Genomic DNA, 16294 nt, shown 5'->3' with positions numbered 1-16294 from the left:
GGCTGTGATTCTCAGTGTGTGAATCCTACAACCCTTACACTGGCCTCCTCTGCATGATTTAATATTAGAAAAAATTAAGTTCTGTTTTCCTTTATTTTATTTTTTTAAATGTTTGTTTATTTTTGAGAAACAGAGACAGAGTATGAGTGCGGGAGGGGCAGAGATCGTGGGAGACACAGAATCCAAAGCAGGCTCCAGGCTCTGAGCTGTCAGCACAGAGCGTGATGTGCTCGTCCGGGGCTGGACCTCACTAGCAAGCTGTGAGATCATGACCTGAGCCGTGAGAGAAAAACCACTTTTAAAAAGTATTTCTATTTTATTGAATTTCTCTGTTTATGTTTGGACTTCTCTGCTCAACTATAAGCGCCTCTAAATAGGAAGCAATCCCTTTCTCACTGAACCCCAGCAGGCAGCTCAGTGCACAGGTATTTTAAGTAAATTTCTACCACCAAGGGGGAACTAAGAGCCACTCTGTGGGGTGAGAGTGGGTGGCAGGGGGGATGAGGGTGCCGGGGTCTGTTTTAACAGACCTCCTGAATGGTAGATGTTCTCCACTTAAGCTTTGACTTGCTTTGGGGTTGTCGCTAGTTTCCCTTCCCTAGGAGGAGTTTGTCACTTTAAGGCAGATACCAGGAAGTTCAAAGTGGGTGTGGAGGGGCAGAGAGGGATAGAGATACAGGGCCACCTGTCCCTGGGGAGGGTAAGTTGAGTGTCTGGGCGACCGCAGCTGAAAAATAAAGGGTGTAGGATTTTTTTTCTGCCCAAAGCAGGTTTGGCCCACGTTATAGTCTTAGTCTCGCTGCCTCAGGGAGTGGGTGCCTCCGAGCAGAGCGGCGGGGCTCTGGCTGAAAGAAGGTGGAGAGGAACAGCTCCTCCCCATTGGCTGTTGCTGTTTGCACTCCGTTGCTTTATATCTCTCTGAGAACAGCCCAAAGTGCAGAGTAGCCTCCGGATGACAGCTGAAAGGCCGGCCAGGTGCTGCCGAAAAGGTGGTGAGATGGGCTACCGCAGCAGGGCTTGCTCTCGCTCTGGGTCTTGCAGGCGCGGGGCTCCCAAATCCCTTGCATAGGGATTCCCTACGGCCAAAGGCACAGCAGAATCTGCCTTCCCCCAAAGTACCTGTTGTCTCAGCATTTATGTGGAGGACAAGGTCTTTGCTCCTCAAAATCTGTGAACTGATGTGTGCTTTCTGTCTTCTGTCCTTTTTTTTTTTTTTTTTTGGACAGATTACACTGATCCAGCCTGGTGAAGACACCTAGAGACCATGACCAAGAAAAGAATTGCTGTGATTGGGGGAGGTGCGAGCGGGCTCTCCTCTATCAAGTGCTGCCTGGAAGAAGGCCTGGAGCCCGTCTGCTTTGAAAGGACTGATGACATCGGAGGGCTCTGGAGGTTCCAGGTAAGTCTCCTGGCTCTTTAATACCTGGAACCCTGTGGCTAAGGGCCCGGCAGGAGTGGGAGTGTTAGCTTGCAACCTCAGGAGCTCCCCAGGTGTACTCTGAAAACTTGGGCACAGAGGGAGACCCAAAAAAGATGCAGGCCCCTCCAGGTTGGTAGGTGGCAGGTTTAAATAAACAGGGCGGGGCTGGGTGACTCAGTTGGTTAAGCATCCGACTTCAGCTCAGGTTCATGATCTCGTGGTCCATGAATTCGAGCCCCATGCAGCCTGCTTCAGATTCTGTGTTTCCCTCTCTCTCTGCCCTTTCCCTGCTCATACTCTGTCTCTGTCTCTCTCTCACACTCTCTCAAAAATATATAAACATTAAAAAAAAAAAGCATATCGAGGAATTAACTGTGTTTCCTCAGTACCGTGCACGTGGTCTCAACAGCACATCACTAGGAAGGCGAGCAGAATGCACATTCCAACAAGTCTCTGAGGATCCAGTTCCTGGGCCAACCTGTGGTCACATCCTCTCCATGACCTCCTCCCAACATGCCACTTCTCCTGACAGGCTTTCACAATGTCACACAACCCCTCCTCCATTGTGTCCCCTGGCAGGCAGCAAGGGGTCTGAGTATCAGGAAGGTAGCTCATTTGGTGTCTGTCTGCGCTGGGGGCAGATACCACAGCAACAGTGGAGGCACATGCAAAAGAAAACACAGACTAAGATAATGATTCTCAAAATAATTTCTTCCCACCAAGAACTCCATGATTCCAACCACTGATTTATTAAGTTCCTTAGCTGGGGGTTGGATCATTCAGGGATCCGCTTGTGCTCTCATGTGATTTAGTAAAGGTGATACAGTAGCAGACTCATCAGGTAGGAACACACAGCATTCTGTTCGGATATTGGCACAGGTGCCTCCTTTTGAGGCGACAATAATGCCGGAAGCTATTCTATTTTGGAGGAGAGCTTTTCTCACTAGAGATATTTCAGGGTTCGGTAAGGACAAGTTTTGTTGGTTATCATTTGTTGGTGAATTTAGTAAGGGCATCTATATGTGCTATAACATCCACCACACCAAACCAGCGGAGGAAACAAAGACAAGCAGCCACAGCCAAATAATCCATGTCCGTGAAAGACACAGCATGCCCATCTAGTCTTGAGGAAGGGGAAATTGGCAACGATTGTTACCATGGTGGAGGGGGGATTCTCCCCTGTGCGAGGGAAAACCTAGGGTGCAGTGGTCCAGCCACCCCAGTGGGAGCCATGGCCAAAGATTTGTGCTACAACACCACTGAGCCCCTTTGGGTGCTGCCCAATAAACACCTGGGCAGTGTGACCAATTAATGCCAAGCCAATCACTTTCCCTTCATACAACAGGATGATCACACAGTTCCAGGGATGTCCATCTCATATTCCTGTTACAGCTGGGTTGGTTCTGTTTAGAATGACTTTTCTCTTCCCAGTACAGAGGTGCCTGGGTGTTCAAATGTCCATAAACTCATCCCAGATATGGCTCAATGGTGGTATTTCTAGGACCCGTCCAGTCAGCAGTTTAATAGGCTGCCTATTGAACTCTGTAGTTCCATTGATAGAAAAAGAAGGCCTATGCCCAGTGCTACTGATGTGTATGCCACCGGCCAGGTTTCTAGGTTAGTGCTGATAACATCAGATGAAGCAAGAGTGCTAGTCATGGCTTGTCCTTCCTTAATGTATGGCGTTAGGACCTCTCCGTCCCTTTCCTGGAGGGGCAATACCCACCATGGCAATGTGGGCAGCTGTCCACATACCCATCAGTTGGATTGACTTTGTTGCACACAGGAGTGGGCCCACTGTAGAAAGGTATTTCCATCAGGTGCCCATCCTGTAACTGGACACCAAAGGAGAGGTGGAGGCTAAGGTCAAGCAGATATTCAGTAGGAACGTGTATGGGTAGGTGTTTCCCTGCTACAAGAATATGAAGTCCTGATCTTTAGATGTTAGTGTGGCTGCAGTTTTAGAACTCTGACCAGGTCATGTATACCATCCATGTTGGCCAAGGGAGGCAGCACTGTCAGGTGGGAAATGGACTAGGGGTGGGTTATGCCAGAGCAGGTCCCCGCCTCTTAAGGGTACCTATTCCGTTGGAGGTATAGTATGTTTCACCAACATACTATATGGGTTAAGTGTATAGCAGGACAATGGACTCTGAGAGGAGACTGACTAGTTCCTCCTCATCCAGGAGTGCAAAGTAACCCACCCATCCCAGCAGACCTTTCCATCGCAAATTCCAGTAGATGATGCCTTTCCCAGGCATGATCGGGTTTGGTGTTTTCAGCAACCTAGCATGCTGATCCTTGGTAAGAGCTGGGGCAACAGGCCTTACTGGTTGATCCTGCAAATGTGTTAAGGGCTGGCACAATACTTTAGTGTACTTGGCTGAGGTGGTTTCACCTGTTAGCAACATCATCCACTCCTTTAATACTCCATTATTCCTTTCTACCAACCCCGCTGCTTAGGACCAGGAATCTCCATTTACTGTCATGACTTTAAAAAAAAAAAAAAGTGTATTTATTTTGAGAGAGGGTGCAGAGAGAGAGAGGGAGAGAGAATCCCAAGCAGGCTCCATGCTGTCAGCACAGAGCCCGATGTGGGGCTCGATCTCCCGGACCATGAGATGATGGCCTGAGCTGAAATCAAGAGTCAGGTGCTTAACTGACTGAGCCATACAGGTGCCCCTCACTGTCATGACTTTGGCCAGTCTTGTACATCATGACTTTTAAATTGGGACCCCCCCCATCACATCTATTGATGAGGGTATCCATACTTGATACTCCGTTTCTATAATCTGAAGGGACAGAGACAATATAATCAATTTGCCAGTCCCGCCCTGGTTGAGAACGCTGGGGGGTGACTCAAGATTCCTTTGGTATTTGCCTTTGGGGTTGTTTAGAACACACAAGACACGAGTCACTTTAGTCCCAGGGCAATACAGGCTAGGGTATCAGCTTCCTGATTGCCAGGGGTGTCAGTGCATTATAAGCAGGGATGTGGAAAACAGTGAGTTACCTCAGGCTCTTGTAGGTAGATCCAAACGTCTTTCTACATATCCTGATCCCCACAAGGCCTTATGCATGATCATCCACCCCTCAGCTTCCCAATATCCAAGCCATGGGTTTCATCCTGTTAAAACAGCCCAAGTGACAGTGCAAAGGGTTAACAAGGAATTAACAGCCAGATCTTCTGAGTGACTGATCACCAGCCAAGCTGTGCAGAGTTCAGCCCACTGGCTGCTGTACTTTGCTCTTTGTTCCTGTTTCCATCCAGATGGTGTCATTGTCAGGCTGAGTAGTGACTGCAGTCCTCACAGAGGGATTGCCTGCATTGGACCCATCTGTGTATACAGGTGTCAGCCACAGTTTCCCCACTACCTCTCCACAGGCTACAGGGACACAACAGGTATAGGGCAGGGGCATCCGGAGGATCTATTCCTCCACAGATCTTAGCTGCACCTGCATTTCTAGTAGGCTGGTGGACAGCGTGCTCCTCTGCTGCACATAGGCATACCACTTAATCACAGTGGGAGTTTGAGCCAGGGGAGAGGTGGGTCAATGGAACGTGTTCTCAGCCCAACCCTTGAGAGGCAGGGAAGTTTTTACCACAATGCACTGTTCCTTAGTGAGAGGCTTACCCTGAAGGGGACCTTTGTAACCTGATAGAAGCTGTTGCTCTATGATGGTATGTCTGGGTTTTGCCTTCTTCCAGAGCTGAGACCAAAATCCTGGGAGAACTCTCCCCTTCTCTCATATATTCCAGAGTCACAGACCCATCTAATTCAAATGTCAGTCTTGCTTGAGCGATGCTCAGAACTAACCTGCTTTCTAGTGTTTTGGCCTTTCAAAGGTGCCTTACTGCTCTGATCCCCAGTTGAGGGGATCTTACTGTTCTTTACTGGGTGATGTAAGGTAAGGGGACACTGTGTCAGCTGGGGAGTAAAAGTCCTCCAAAGCCTCCACATCCCTACAAAGGTTGGCATTTTATTTCCATTCTTAGGGATTGGAGTCTTGCACCTATCTGGGACGTCAGAAATCTTATCTGCCCAGACAACTCCCCAAAACTTTACAGTGATGCCTTGGCCTTGACATTATATTATCCATGTAATGGGCCCATTTTAGTGATATGGAGAAAGAGAACAGGGCAGGTCTCAGGCTACCATCCCATGACCTATGGTAGGGCTGTGCAGGTAACCTTGGAGAAGCACTTGGAAGGCCCATTGTTGCCTCTCCTATGTAACTACAAATTGGTCTTGTGACTCAGCGGTCAGAGGTATACTGAAATAAGGCATTTGTTAAGTACAGCACAGTGCAGTGCACTCCTAGGACTCTGGCCAAGGTATCTAAGATGGTGGCAACGGTGGGCGCAGCTGTCTGGATGGGGAGGCACTACCTTGTTCAATTCTAGGTAGTGTGTCGTCACCCACCATGAGCCACCCAGGCGCCCCGATCATGTCCTCTTGATGACCTCCTCCAACAGTAAGATATTTTGTCTTTCATCAGGAAATATATGATAGGTTTAACAATGATTACTTGCTACAATTCAACCTGCTGACCTCTTCTCAGCTGCTGCCCTCTCAGGTGCTATTCAGGTTCTGCTTCCCTAGGCTACGGCCAAACAGGACACAGGTTTCACTTGTTTGTCCTTTCCTGATATCTATGAAAGTGGCACAGAGAGCATTTTCATTTAATGAGTTGTGCTGCCATCTGGAAGAGGGCAAGCTTGGTGGGTGGGCAGTGTGAGAGTGGAGGGTAAAAAAATAACAAATATTAGAAAATGTAAAGTGGTGGAGTCTCTGGGTGGCTCAGTTGGTTAAGTGTTTTTCACGTGATCCCACGGTTCTTGAGTTCAAGCCCCACTAGGGCTATCTATGCTGACAGCTCAGAGCCTGGGGCCTGCTTCAGATTCTGTGTCTCCCTCTGTCTCTTCCCCTCCTCTGCGTTCTCTCTCCCTCTTTCTTCTCAAATATAAATAAACATTAAAAAAGAAAATGTAAAGTGGTTAGAAAATTTAGGGTGGTTCTCCTGGTCTGTATTAATAAGTAAGTGATTTTGGAATACCTGCTTACAACTCTTCCTGGGATCCCCTTTTCCGTCCTCTCTAATTCTATGATCCTTCCACTCCCTTCCCTTCCCCTCTCCTTTCAGTTCTGGTTAAATTTTAAAATTTTTTAATGATTTTCTAGTTTATTTTTGACAGAGAGAGAGAGAGCATAAGCAGGGGAGGGGCAAAGAGAGAGGCAGACACAGAATGGAAGCAGACTCCAGGTTCTGAGCTGTTAGTACAGAGCCCGATGCAGGGCTTGAACTCACGGACTGTAAGATCATGACCTGAGCCAAAGTCAGATGCTTAACCTAGTGAGCCACCCATGTGCCCCAGCTCTGGTTCAATTTAAATAATCTCTAATAATCCTAGTCCTTGAATGGAATATAAAATCTAGCTACCTTTTTTGCTTTGTACTTTTCTTTCACTTGAAAAATCAAACTGGTAGTTCAAAGGCCTATCTTCAGAAGAGGACAGAGGGCTCCTGCACCTGGGATTTCCTATCCTTGCATATATTGAGTTTTCAAGTTGTTATTAATATGTGCATCCAGCCCTACAACTTGTTGCTGAGTTTAGGTATCATCTACTTAAATGATAGTTAAGCTAATTATATGCCAAAGAATATCAACCTCCTTTACTGATCTTCAAAGTGGCATGCATTCATTGGGTTTGCTTTTAAAATCACTTTCTAGGGGCGCCTGGGTGGCTTAGTCGGTTGAGCATCCGACTTTCGCTCAGGTCATGATCTCGCGGTTCGTGGGTTCGAGCCCCGCGTCGGGCTCTGTGCTGACTGCCAGCTCAGAGCCTGGAGCCTGTTTCAGAGTCTGTGTCTCCCTCTCTCTCTCTGACCCTCCCCTGCTCACGCTGTCTCTCTCTATCCTAGAAATAAAATAAAAAAATATTTTAAAAAAATAAATAAAATAAAATCACTTTCTAGGGGCCCCTGGGTGTCTCAGTTGGTTAAGCATCCAGCTTCATTTCAGGTCATGACCTCGCGGTTCATGGGTTCGAGCCTTCATCAGGCTCTGCGCTGACAGCTCAGGGCCTGGAGCCTGCTTCAGATACTGAGTCTCCTGCCCCTCCCCCACTCACACTCTGTTCTCTCTCTCAAAAATAAGTAAACATTAAAAAAATTAAAAAACAAAATAAAATAAAATCACTTCTAAACCAGTGAATGGTATTAAGGTGTCCAGATGTGTTTCAGCTTTCATAAAAGAACACAATGTTGACCAACTGCTTAAAAATAGCTTTATAGCCCCCTTAACTGACTGACACTACAGTCCTTTTGCATCTTGACTCTCTTGGGAAACAAACTCTATTTGACAATAGTCCTTACTCAGACCTAGAGTGAATACTCCTTGGCAGAACTCCCATGCTTTAGTCTTGGGCACAAGCTGAAAAGGCTGTTAATTAGTGTTTGGTAATTAATAGAAAGTCATACTTTTGAAATCCAGCCAAAATATAGCATAGAGGTTAAGAGTGCAGCCTGGGTTCAAATCCTGTGTCTGTACCTACTAAGAGAAAACAATCAAGAGTTGGATGTTTATATGGCTGAGCCACCCAGGTGCCCCTATTATTATTATTATTATTATTATTATTATTATTATTATTATCATCATTATTATTCAGTGGCCCTGGAGTTGGGCCCAAGCATCTGGTGTCTTTGGTAAGCATCTTAGCCAGGTTTGGCAATGACTGATCAGGCATGAAAACATTTCAGGTCCCCAGTCTACCTGATTGTCAGGTTTCTGGATTTTAATTTCAAAGTGGTTTGAACTTATTCTCTGTTAAAAACTTAACTTGATGGGGCACCTGGGTGACTCAGTCGGTTAAACATCTGACTTTGGCTCAGGTCACCATCTCAAAGATCGTGACTTCAAGTCCTGCATCGGGCTTTGCTTCCTTGAAAATAAATGAGCTATATTTCATCATAACTCTCTAACCTCTGTTAAGACAGACTACATCTGTGTCCATTATATTATATATAGTGTGTAATATATTTACATATATATGTATACATGTACACATATATACCCCACTATATTTCTAGAGCCAAGTGTAATGCCCAGCACTTATTAAGTGTCAAATATATTTATGATTTATAAATAAATCCGTGGGGTGCCTGGGTGGCTCAGTCAGTTGAGCCTCCGACTTTGGCTCAGGTCATGATCTCGCAGTTTGTGAGTTCTTGTGAGCCTTATGTTGGGCTCTGTTCTGACAGCTCAGAGACTGGAGTCTGTTTTGGATTCTGTGTCTCCCTTTCTCTCCCCTCCTCACACTGTCTCTTTCTCTCTCAAAAATAAACATTAGGGGCACCTGGGTGGCTCAGTCAGTTGAACATCCGACTTCTGCTCAGGTCATGATCTCACAGTTCGTGGGTTCAAGCCCCACGTCGGGCTCTGCTGACAGCTAGCTCAGTCTGGAGCCTGCTTCAGATTCTGTGTCTCCCTCTCTCTCTCTGACCCACTCCTGCTCACTCTCTCTCTCTCAGAAATAAATAAAAACATTTAAAAATAAATAAACATTAAAAAATAATAAATCCTTGAGAAGCAAAATGTCTTGACTGTCTGCTTAGAATGCTTGTGGGGGGACTCCTGGGTGGCTCAGTCAGTTCAGAATCTGGCTGATTTCGGCTCGGGTTGTGATCTGTTTGTGGGTTCGAGCCCCGTATCAGGCTCTGTGCTTGATCGCACATAGGCTCCTCCCAAGCACTTTGGAATTCCACCATTGTTGCCAGATGTTCAGGAAGACACTGGGGACTCGCGGCTGCCATTTTCTTTTTCTTGTGACAGGTCTCAGAGATGCAGAATACAGATTTTTCTTCTCAGACACCATCAGTTACATTCTCCTGCCACTTTTCCTCTGTCTCCATTCTACCTGTGAAACAGGAGTAGGATTCACTCTCCACTTGCCTCCTTCCTGTTTTTGCTGAATACTTTCTACTAATAATTTCTTATAAGTTCTCAAGACTTTCATTTAAGTCATTTCTTGGGCTCCTCATCAACATTAGATCAGACTGATGGTGGGAAGTAGGTGCTAATGTAAGATGTATCTCTTTGATTTTTCAGACTTTAATATTACTTTAGGAGTGAAAAAGCTTTAAAGTGACAAACCCTTATGAATGCTGAGGATTTAAATCATACTTACTGCTGGAAAATACTTTTCTAAGATTCTTCAGTCAGTCTGAATTGTCTAAATCTTTAAAGCATACCAAAACAGTGCTCAAACTTTAATGTGCATATGAATCACTGGAGATTTTGCCAAAATACAATCTGATTCATTAATCTGGAGTGCTGCCAAAATTCTGCATTTATTTTTCCAATTTTTTCTTCCAAGATTTTATTTAGATTCAAGTTATTTAACATATAGTGTAGTACTGGTTCCAGGGGTAGAATTTAGTGATTCATCACTTACATATAACACCCAGTGCTCATCACAACAAGTGCCCTCCCTAATACCCCTCACCCATTTAGCCCATCCCCCACCCATCTCCCCTCCAATGTCATAGACTCTGAGTCTAGAGTTCTCTGTTGTCCAGCAAGAAAGCAGGATGCAGGATTAAAATGTGAGAGATGGCTAATGTCCTGGAGAAGACAAGAGCTCTGAATAAGGGTCCTTGCTTTGTATTTATTAAGATCAGAAGGCTTACAAATGTGATGGACCTACACCAAAAGACAATGAATCTGTGAACATTAACTCATGGGCGTGAGGGAAAGGGGGCTCTGAAGGCATACAGTGTTAGGGGTTTAGGTCAATATAGAAAAAAATCCTGGCGCCAGGCAGATGGTTGTTAACTGCAGGCATGAGGCGCCCTGTCTGTTTATCTTAGCCATCCTGGGAGATAAGACAGATAGAGCATGCAACCTCAGGATTGACAAGACACCTTTCTTTTGCTAATCAGCTCCGCTAGGGGCAGCTTCACTGCAGTGGCCCTACTTACCTGTTTACCTAATTTGGTCCTTCCTTAATATGAAAGCTGCTTTCTGCTATAGTACTAAATTGGGAGGCATTTTTGCCCTGAATATCTAATCTTGTTTACCTCGTATACCTTTGTATTGGGGCCTTGGCCCCGCCCCCTCCTCTATCCTGGGGGCCTTGGCCCCGCCCTCTCAATACCTGTTCACCTAATCTTGTTTACTCAAACTTGGTGTGAACATCCTATGGCTTTCTAATTCTTTATGCCTTGTTAACCCATCAGTGTAGGCTCAGGGAATTCCTAAGCTTATTCCCCACACTCCAGCTACCCACACTTTCTTGTCTGTAGTTTAAGAATCTCTTATGATTTGCTTCCCTCTCTGTTTTTATATCTTATTTCATTTTTCCTTCCCTTCCCCTATGTTCATCATTTTCTTTCTTAAATTCCACATATGAGTGAAATCATATGATATTTGTCTTTCTGTGACTAATTTTGCTTAGCATAATACACTCTAGCTCCATCCATGTCATTGCAAATGGCAAAATTTCATTCTTTTTGATGACTGAGTAACATTCCACTGCACATATATACCACATCTTTATCCATTTATCAGTCGATGGACATTTGGGTTCTTTCCATAATTTGGCTATCTTTGATACTGCTGCTATAAACATTGGGGTGCATGTGCTCCTTCAAAGATTCTGCATATCTGATAAACCCCTGGTTTATGTCAATGCTGCTCTGAGAACTACATTTCCAGCTATAAAGTTCTAAACAGCATGTGTAGGGGTGCCTGTCCGGCTCAGTTGGTTGAGCATGTGACTCTTGATCTCAGGGTTGTAAGTTTGAGCCCCACATTGGGTGTAGAGATTAGTTAAAAATAAAATCTTAAGGGGCGCCTGGGTGGCTTAGTCGGTTAAGCGTCCGACTTTCGCTTAGGTCATGATCTCGCGGTTCGTGGGTTCGAGCCCCGCGTCGGGCTCTGTGCTGACTGCCAGCTCAGAGCCTGGAGCCTGTTTCAGTCTGTGACTCCCTCTCTCTCTGACCCTCCCCTGCTCACGCTGTCTCTCTCTCTCTCTCCTAGAAATAAATAAAACATTTAAAAAAATAAATAAATAAAATCTTAAAAAACAGAGTATATGTAATATAAAGAAAGATACCATGTGTGTACAGTATAATGTAAAATGTGGCATATTTGATAAATGTTAATTTAAAATATAAAAACTTTTTTAAATCTTTATTTTTAATTTTTTTATGTTTGAGAGAGAGAGAGAGAGGGAGGGACAGAGAGAGAGGAAGACAGAGAATCCCAAGCAGGCTCCATGCTGTCAGCACAAAGCCAGACGTGGGGCTCAAACCCACGAACTGTGAGATCATGAGTGGAGTAAAGTCATTCAACCAATTGAGCCACCCTATTGATTTTTGAGAGACAGCACCAGCAGGGAAAGGGCAGAAAGAGAGAGAGAGAGAATCTCAAATAGGCTCCATGCTGTTAGTGCATAGCTGTATGCAGGGCTCAATCCCATGAACTGTGAGATCATGACCCTAGCTGAAATCAAGAGTTGGGTGCTTACCTGACTGAGCCACCCAGGTACCTCTAAAATATAAAGTTAAGTAATAAATAACCTTATATAAATAGCTTTTAAAAAATTCTTAGGGGGACCTGGTTGGCTCAGTTAAGCCTCTGACTTCAGCTCAGGTCATGATCTCAAGGCTTGTGAGTTTGACCCCCATGTTAGCTGTGCTGACAGCTCAGAGCCTGGAGCCTGCTTCAGATTCTATGTCTACCTCTTTCTCTGCCCCACCCTACTTAAGCTCTGTCTCTTTCTCTCTCTCTCAAAAATAAATAAACATTAAAAAAATAATTATAGGGATGCCTGGGTGGCTCAGTCAGTTATGCATCCAACGTCAGCTCAGGTCATGATCTCACAGTCTGTAAGTTCAAGCCCTGTGTGGGGCTCTGCGCTGAGAACTCAGAGCCAGGAGCCTGTCCTGGATTCTGTGTCTCCCTCTCTCTCTGTCCCTCCATCGCTTGTGTTCTCTCTCTCTCTCAAAAATAAACATTAAAAAAATAAATAAATAATTCTTAAATTTATTAACTCTTTCCCCCCCACACACACAAAAAAGACAAATGAATGAATACAGAAACACTTCAAAGAGGGTATAGAGCACTGGTGGTCTGCAGTGGCTCTGCTTTCAAGAGTTACCTGGGAAACTTTAACAAATACAGATGTCAGTCCATCCAGAGATTCTTCTTTTATTGGCCTGTGGTCCCAATAAAGCTCTCCACTACTTATTTCTCATTGCAATTGATGTGAAGACCTATTGCCTAGAGTTTTTACCCCAGCTTTCCCAGATGATAAATGAAGATGACATTGCACCTTTTTTTTTTTAAATGTTTATGTATCTATTTTGAAAGACAGAGAGAGAGAGAGAGTGGGTGCACATGCGTTCACACCAGCAGGGGAGGAACACAGAGAGAGGGAGAGAGGGAATCTCAAGCAGGCTCCTCACTGTCAGCAAAGAGCCCTACGCCAGACTTGAACTCACAAACCATGACAGCATGACCTGAGCCTGAGTCGGAGGCTTAACCCACTGAGTCATCTAGGTGCCCCATCAGACTTCCCTTGTTTTGATGACCTTGACAGTTTGGAGGATTATTGGTTATTTTCTAGAATGTCCCTCCGCCGGGAGTTGTCTGATGTTTTTATCATGGTTAGACTGGGGCTATGCATTTGGGAGAAGACGACCATAGAGTTAAAGTCCCATTCTTCTCATATCATATCAGTAGTGCGTGCTATCAGTATGACTTACCACTGTGGGTGTTAACCTTGATGACCCAGTGTTTGTCAGGTTTTGCCACTGTAAAGCCCCTCGTCATTTTTTCTCCCTTGCCATACTATATACTTTTTCCCATACTATACTCTTTGAAAGAAAGTCACTATGCACAGTCCACACTTAAGAACAAAGTTGGCTTTTCTAGGTCTTTTGCCTTTCAATATAAACTTTAGGATCAAGTTGTCAATGTCTACAAAATAGCTTGCTGGGATGTTGGTTGGGATTGCACTGAACCTACAGATCACGTTGAGAAGAACATATCTTAACAATGTTGAGTCCTTCAATCTATAAGCACAGAAGATCTTTCTATTTATTTAGATCTTTGATTGTTTTCATCTGTGTTTTATAGTTTCTGCACATAAGAAGTCCTGTACATATAAGTCCTGCACATACTTCATTAGATTTATCCCTAAGTATTTAATTTTGTGGGTCCAATTGTAAATGGTATTTTTTAAAGCTAATGTTTCATTTCTGGTATATAGAAAAGTAATTAGCTTTGTATATTACCCTTGTATCCTCCAACCCTGCTATATCTTGCTTATTAGTTCCAGTTTGTTGTGGGTTTTTTTTTCTTTTTTAATTCTTTGGGATTTTCTACATAAACAGTGATGTCACCTATGGATAAAAATAGTTTTATTTCTTCATCCCAATCTGTATACTTTTATTTCCTTTTATTTTTTTTGGTTTTAATGCACTTTATTAGTTTGTGTATTTATTAAGTTTTTATTTAAATTCCAGTTAGTTAACATACAATGAGATATTACTTTCAGGTGTACAATATAATGATTCAACACTTCCATAAAACACCCATTGCTCATCACAACAAGTGCCCTCCTTAATCCCCATCACCTGTTTAACCCATCTCCCTACCCACCTTTCCTCTGGTAACCATCAGTTTGTTCTCTGTAGTTAAAATCTGTTTCTTGATTTGCCTCCCTCTTTTTTCGTTTTGATTGTTTGTTTTGTTTCTTAAATTCCACATGAGTTAAATCATATGGTATTTGTCTTTCTGTTCTTTCATTATGACTTAGTATAATACTCCCTAACTCCATCCACATTGTTGGAAATGGCAAGATTTCATTCTTTTTCTGGTTGAGTATTATTCCACACATCCATACCACGCCTTCTTTATCCATTCAGCTGTCTATGGACACTTGGGCTATTTCCATAGTTTGGCTATTGTAGATAATGTTGCTGTAAACATTGGGGTGCATGTATCCCTTTGAATTAGTATTTTTGTATTCTTTGGGTAAGTGCCAGTAGTGCAATTGCTGTATCATAGGGTAGTTCTATTTTTACCTTTATTGGAACCTCCATACTATTTCCCCCAAATAGCTAAAGCAATCTTAAAAAAGAAAAGCAAAAATTCCAGACTTCAAGTTATATTACAAAGCCATAGTGATTCAAACAGTATGGTACTGCCACAAAAACAGACATATGGGTCAATAGAACAAAACAGAAAAACCTGAAAGGAACCTACAACTATATGATCAATTAATCTTTGACAAAGCAGGAAAGAATATCCAACAGGAAAAAGTCTCTTCAAAAAATGGTGCTGGGAAAACTGGGCAGCAACGTGCAAATGAATTTAATTGGCCCACTTTCTTATATCACACACAAAAATAAATTTAAAATGAATGAAAGCCCAGTTGGTCTGAGGGTTGTGGGTTATCGTTAAGCTAAAATGAATGAAAGCCCTAAATGTGAGACATAAAACCATAAAAATCCTAGAGGAGAGCATGGGCAGTAACCTCTTTGACACCAGCCATAGCAGCTTCTTTCTAGATATGTCTTCTGAGGCAAGGGAAACAAAAGCAAAAATAAACTATGGGGACCTCATCAAAATAAAAACTTCTGCACAACAATGGATACAATCAAGAAAACTAAAAGGCAAACTTCAGAATGGGAGAAGATATTTGCAGATGACATATCTGATAAAGGGTTAGTATCCAAAATATATAAAGAATTTATAAAACTCAACATCCAAAAATCAATCCAATTTTAAAATGGGCAGAAGACATGAGTAGACATTTTCCAAAGAAGACATACAGATGGCCAACAGACACATGTAAATATGCCCAACATCACTCATCATCAGGGAAATACAAATCAAAACTACACGAGATATCATCTCACACCTGTCAGAATGGCTAAAATCAACAACACAAGAAACAACAGGTGTTGGTGAAGATGGGGAGAAAGGGGATCCCTCTTGCACTGTTTGTGGGAATGCAATCTGGCACAGTCATGATTTCCTTTTCCTGTCTTATTGCATCAGCTAGGATTTCTAGTATAGTGTTGAACAGGAATGGTGGGTGAGAGAGGACATCTTTCCCTTGTTCCCAATTGTAGGGGGGAAATAGTCCATTTTCTAACTATTAAGTTATGATGTTAGCTGGAGGTATTTTGTAGGTTGTTTTTATCAAATTAAAGAAATTTTTTCTATTCTTAGTTTGCTGAAGGTTCTTTTTTAAGTCATGTATGGGTGTTGTATGAACAACATTTCACAAAAACAGAAGAAAAAAATACTACCTCCTTAGTAAATCAATTTGTTTTTCCTATTTTCAGGCTTTACGGACTTAAAACTAAATGAAATATACTCAGAACTGTCTAAGGAGAGAAGTTATACAATGTATAATTATACAAACATGGGTAAACATAGGTATACAATTGCCCCATGCATACATAGTTTTATGTATTTGGTGGTGAGAATGTGAATTTAATTTTTTAACATTACCTTTTTTTATTAAAAAATTATATCATAGGCCATTTTCAATGTTCCTACATAGATTTGAAAATTATAGTTTAGGGGCACCTGGGTGGCTCAGTTGATCAAGTGTTCAACTTCAACTCAGGTCATGATCTCACGGCTCATGGGTTCGAGCCCTGCGTCAGGCTCTGTGCTGACAGCTTAGAGCCTGGAGCCTGCTTCAGATTCTGTCTCCATGTCTCTCTGACCCTCCCCTGCTCATGCTCTCTCTCTCAAATATAAATAAATGTTAAAACTTAATTTAAAAAAAGAAAATTATAATTTAGGTGTCTCCAAATTCATTTTCTGCTATGGTCTCTTCACTCACAT

At 43.2% G+C, this 16294-nt stretch overlaps 1 protein-coding gene across 5 annotated transcripts in view; it reads left to right on the top strand.

Annotated features, from left to right (window-relative positions):
• Positions 1 to 354: 354 nt before the first annotated feature.
• The window catches only part of FMO5 (flavin containing dimethylaniline monoxygenase 5), a 34201-nt gene continuing 18261 nt past the window's right edge, over positions 355 to 16294 (top strand). For 2 of the 5 annotated variants that reach the window (XM_039224068.1, XM_039224072.1), the window contains exons 1-2: positions 784 to 989; positions 1227 to 1399. In XM_039224068.1, coding sequence (XP_039079999.1) covers positions 1265 to 1399 — 135 coding nt within the window. In that variant the 5' untranslated portion in view covers positions 784 to 989; positions 1227 to 1264. The other 3 variants (XM_039224071.1, XM_039224069.1, XM_039224070.1) reach the window with 3 other exon arrangements.

The sequence above is a fragment of the Hyaena hyaena genome, unplaced genomic scaffold (assembly GCF_003009895.1).
Source record: "Hyaena hyaena isolate Hyena2069 unplaced genomic scaffold, ASM300989v1 scaffold_1529, whole genome shotgun sequence".
Lineage (NCBI taxonomy): Eukaryota > Metazoa > Chordata > Mammalia > Carnivora > Hyaenidae > Hyaena > Hyaena hyaena.
Note: the sequence above shows the minus strand (reverse complement) of the source record. Positions and strands in the feature narration are given on the sequence as shown.